The sequence below is a fragment of the Austrofundulus limnaeus genome, unplaced genomic scaffold (assembly GCF_001266775.1).
Source record: "Austrofundulus limnaeus strain Quisiro unplaced genomic scaffold, Austrofundulus_limnaeus-1.0 Scaffold155, whole genome shotgun sequence".
Classification (NCBI taxonomy): Eukaryota; Metazoa; Chordata; class Actinopteri; order Cyprinodontiformes; family Rivulidae; genus Austrofundulus; species Austrofundulus limnaeus.
The window spans coordinates 993,440-998,566 of NW_013952557.1; the positions used below are offsets into that span (position 1 = coordinate 993,440).

The 5,127-nt window shown below is 41.2% G+C and overlaps 1 protein-coding gene across 1 annotated transcript in view; it reads left to right on the forward strand.

The window, feature by feature from the left end:
- Nucleotides 1-397: 397 nt before the first annotated feature.
- Nucleotides 398-5,127, forward strand: part of LOC106523399 (lipoma HMGIC fusion partner-like 3 protein) — a gene marked incomplete at its 5' end in the record, with an annotated part of 30,280 nt that continues 25,550 nt past the window's right edge. The window contains 1 exon segment of the mRNA XM_014016799.1: nucleotides 398-995. Coding sequence (XP_013872253.1) covers nucleotides 569-995 — 427 coding nt within the window.

The window sequence follows — 5,127 nt, forward strand, 5'->3', positions numbered from 1 at the left end:
GTGTGTGTGTGTGTGTGTGTGTGTGTGTGTGTGTGTGTGTGGAGGCGGGGCGGTAACACTGTTTGGACACGCGCATGATCCGCCCCTCCCTCTCTGACTCGCAGCATCACAGAGAATAAAGATCCACCTCTAGAGGAGGGTGGAAATAATAAGAAAGTGGGGGGCGTTTACTTTCTGAAAGAGGGGGGTCACTGGATGCTTTTTACGTGACATCAACATATAGCTCCGCTCCTCCTCCCCATTTTTTGGAGGGGGGTACCATGAAGGATGCTCAGGTTTGTTTCTGAGTGGAAATTTTTCCAAGGGCACCAAAATGCGGCAGCGATGATGAGCTGTTCCGGCGCTCAGACGGACCCAGTCAGAGGGAGGCTGTTCCTTTGAGTTCTTTTGTTTTATGTTTTTTATTTTTATTTTTTTTATTTCATGCGGTGACACTGGTCCGTCTGCACTCAGCTGCTTCTGGTTCTGTGTTAATAATAAGAACAATAAAGAAAAGAGAAGGGAAAGAACAGCTGCTGCATGGTTCCTCCCCGCAGCATCCTCCGCTCAGCGTCCGGCGTCGCCTAACATGATCCCTGGATCCGCCGCATCCATGTTGCCGTCCGCGGAAGCCGCCAAGCTGTACCAGACCAACTACGTCCGCAACTCCCGCGTCATCGGACTGCTGTGGGCCATCTTCACCATCCTCTTCGGCATGGTGAACGTGACCATCTTCTCGCAGCCCTATTGGATCGGGGACGGCGTGGACACCCCGCAGGCCGGCTACTTCGGCCTCTTCCACTACTGCGTCGGGGACGGACACTCCAGAGACCTGGTCTGCCAGGGCAGCTTCACCGAGTTCTCCGCCATCCCCTCCGGCGCCTTCAAGGCCGCCTCCTTCTTCATCGGAATGTCCATGATGCTGGTGGTCACCTGCATCGGCTGCTTCAGCCTCTTCTTCCTCCTCAGCACCTCCACCGTCTACAAGATCTGCGGCTGGATGCAGGCGGCGTCAGGTAAGGGCTGGGTGCCTCGGGGCGTGCTGTCAGATTTAACCAGGGAAATGTTTCACCCTTTTTTCTCTTCAAACCTGTGTTCTAATTTTTTTGTGAGTTTTTTTATACTAGGCTTTAATCCCTGAAGTCCATAAGGTTGTCTTTGCTGTTTGTTTTAGGCAAGAAAGAAAGAAAGAAAGAAAGAAAGAAAGAAAGAAAGAAAGAAAGAAAGAAAGAAAGAAAGAAAGAAAGAAAGACTATGCAAATATGACAAATAATTAATTTTTTTTTTTGGTTTATATAAGTTTTGTAGAGGTCTATTATAAAGTAGGGATGCACGATATATCAATATTGATATCGGTATCGGCTGATACTGGTCATTTTATAGAATATTGGTATCGATCCAATTTGTAAAACTGGACCGATATTAACATCCGATATTGATTTCCCACTTTTAATCTTTGTGTTTCTGTTTTGGGAGGGGAGACGGTTGGTTGAACAGCATCTGTTCGATCATGATAGTGATATTGATGCTGTGTAACCAGGAATAACTGACGTAGGGAACAATGTCAGAGGTCTGGTCATTTAGTTACAGTATCAAAAAAAGACCCAAAGTGTGTTTTTGTGTATATGTGTAATATAATTTGTGTGTTTGTGTAATATTGGTAAATATCGGTTATCGGCCATAACAGCAATAATTATATCGGATATCGATATCTGCTGAAATTTTTATATCGTTGCATCCCTATTTTAAATCTGTTGTAAATCCTCTATAATCAAATAAATTATACAAGTGAATGAGATCAGTATCTGTTGTCAAGATTGTATAAGTTGGGCCCAAGAAACGCAGATGGACACGAGGAGCTTAAATTAAAAATAAACTGAATTCTATTTGAACTAAAAACAAAGGCTGTCGTGGCTGCAGAAACTCACAAAATCCGAAGATCAGATACAGGGAGGCACAAGCAGATTTGAGGAAGTGCAGAGCGAACCAGACGTGGTGCATGAACAAACACAATGCTTCACTGAGGAGTGAATGCTGAGCAGCTGGAGACTGCAGGGAGGAGTAGACAGGTGGAGGTGGGCGTGGCCGGACCCAGGAGCAGAAAGTAACTGTGGGAAATTAGTGGCATAAACATAAGGCCGCAAAATGAACAGCATGAAAACGCTAAACTTCATAAGAAAAATGTGCGAAAATAAACACAAATCAAAACATCGAAAAATACAGATTATGGCATTTATGATATCTGTCATGTTCATATACATGCATTGTCATTTATTTAATAGTTAAAGATATGCCAAGGACAGAAAGACAAAGCAGCATCTCGAACAAAAAGAGCAAATATCTGACAGTTTCCTGTCGCAGCAGAGTTTCTGTAACACCTTGTCTGCTGAACAGACAGTGCTGTTTGTGGTGCTGAAGTCTTCCTAACACTCTGAGGACAATAGACAGGCTTATTGTTGCTTGTTGTCTGTAAACGCTGCATCATTTTATACCCATTCTCAAGTTGTTGTTGTTGTTTTTTTAGCTCATCACTTTTTGGTTATATGGTTAGAACAGAACCAACTCTTGGGGCTGCCCTGGATCGGTGGTCTTATAATCCTCTGAGGCTACAGGTTTGAAGCCAGGTTGCATCAGGAAGTACATCTGGTGTAAAACCTCGGCCAAATCATTCATGCAAGTTTGTTCGTATGGTGACCCCTGGAGAGGGTAGCAGCTGAAAGAACAACAGACTCTTACATTTTTAACTTGTTATAATTATTCATTGCTACTAATTTATTTATTTATTTTTAAGTTTAAATGTTCCAAAAGCTCTGTATTTCTGATAGGAAGTTTGTTGGAGTTCTTGCTTTAGATTCATTAGTCTTCCTTCCAGTTTTTGGGATTCAGATGCATCTTTTTCCTTAAAAACTTAACCAATAGTCTTTAAAACCAAACATGCATGTTTAGGCTATACCTTCAGGCCCAGGCCTCTCTTGAAAAAAAGATCTCAGTGGGATTTGCCTGGTTAAATGAAGGTTAATAAAATAAATGAATAACAATAAAGAAAAACTGAAGATTCAGCATGTTTAATCTGTAATATTCCTCGAGCGACAGTGTTTCTCTGTATGTTAGCAAAATATCTCATGAATCACTGTTTGAATGAGACTCGAATGTCATTTTTAGATGTATATCTACCAGTGATTAACTTTGGAAATCTACCAAAATCAATATGACCGCCATGCCCTTAGCAAACACAAAAAAGGCTATAATGTAGCCAAATTTTGAAAGTATTGACTTATAATTTGGTTTGGTGGTAGCAGAGAGTCATACAAACACATACTGTAGTTTGAGCACAACAAACTTCAGTACTAAAACATAGTGTTATCTGCTGGAGTGAACCCAATTCAATATGGCCACCAGAGCATACAAAGAAAATGACTTTAAGACAGTTGTTTTACAGACTTACAGACCATTTAAAAAAAATTTCAAGATCTGAACATAAGGATTACAACTCCATCATTTCTCAGTATCAGTTTAAAACTCTGGCAGGAAAGGATTTGGGTGATATCAAGTCAAGTCATTTTCAAAGTTCTTCTTTTAATGCTGTTTACTGAATTAGACCTTTCGTTTCTTCTGAGTTTAGTTGAATGTGCTGCTCTGTTGATTAGACATGATGGTCAAGATTTTATTTTAATAATATGTCTACATGGTGACTAAATTGTGCAAAAGTAAAGCTTATCTGTCAAAAGTTTGGTTAAAAAATGTAATTAAAGCCCAATTTAAACTACATGAGTACATCATTAGTTACGCAACCAATCAAATGTATGTTGTTATATCGCCGTCCAATGTGAACTGTCAGAAGCAGCAGGTTACTCTAATCTTCAGTCGGTCTTCACTGATGTGTGATATGTGTGTGTCAGAGGTGGTGTTTGTAAGATGTTTGCAGAGGTCAGTGGATTAGCTGCTGGCAGCCATCACTGTGACTCCAACGTCTCGAACATCTGAAGAGTCCAAATGTTGCCAAACATCAGTGTTTTGAGCCGTCCCAGTGGTCGAAGCTCTCAGCTTCCTGTCTGAGACAAACACAAATGAGAGGGGAATTATTTGGGACAGCTCCAGTTGAGTGTGTTGTTGTTGTTGTTGTTGGGCTGAATTAACGCAATAAGCTTTGCCTAATGAGGAGTCCGCGGGGCTTTGTGCGTCTGCTGCGAGGAGATGAAAGACGAAGCCAAGAGAGGAGACCCTGGTCATGGCAGCCTGGCGCAAGGCTCCCTAACGAGCGAGCTCGGCTGATTAGCGCTGTCAAACTTTATTACACTTAGCTGACGGTCACGCTCACGTCTTCACCGACCGACTGTGGGGAGGACAGGTGTCCCACGTTCTGTTGCTGTGAGGTACAAACCATCCACATGATGAGGACAAACAATGTGTCAGACGGAGTATGATCTCCCTTTTTTTTACTCCTTTTATTCCCATTTTGTTTCACCTTGAAATGGTTTTGGAAACACAATGTGCAGTGTTTGTCACAACCCAGGCCATTAAAACGAACTGCAACAAAAACTGACTGTGGGTCAGCCTTAGCCTTAGCTGTCCCCCGTCCTGCTGCTAGCCTGGTTGGAGGACAAAAATGACACAGTCAGTATTCAGAGCACTGCTCTCTGCTACATGGCATCAGTCTTTTTTTTACTGCTACTGCAAGCGCTATGATGGGTCTTGTTCCTTTTAGTTTACCCATTTTTTAATGACACAATTTCCTTAGATCTTAACAAAATGTCTGACACACTTTAATCAAAATATCCCAAGATATCGGTAAACTGTGGTATGTTGTTTTAATGCAGGGGTTTGATTCATCAGCATGATAGTGACAAGTAAAAAGGGCAAACACTAAATAATACATAAAAAAAGATTATGGTTGTCCTCAAATACTTCAAATTTTCAAGAAGAGAAAAGCTGAATTTTGTGTGTTCTCCTATTGTAAGATAAAATTTTAACTATTAAAAAAGCATCTATAAAAAGCAGATACTTTATGTATTAAATAAATAGTAATAGTTGGTCCTTTGTGTGTTTAGCATTTTAAGCAATAAATGCTCATTGTCAATAGTTTTTAGTTCAAACGGTTAAAAGATGCAATTTGCACAAAACCTGTTTCAGTAAATGTGTGAGTGAGAG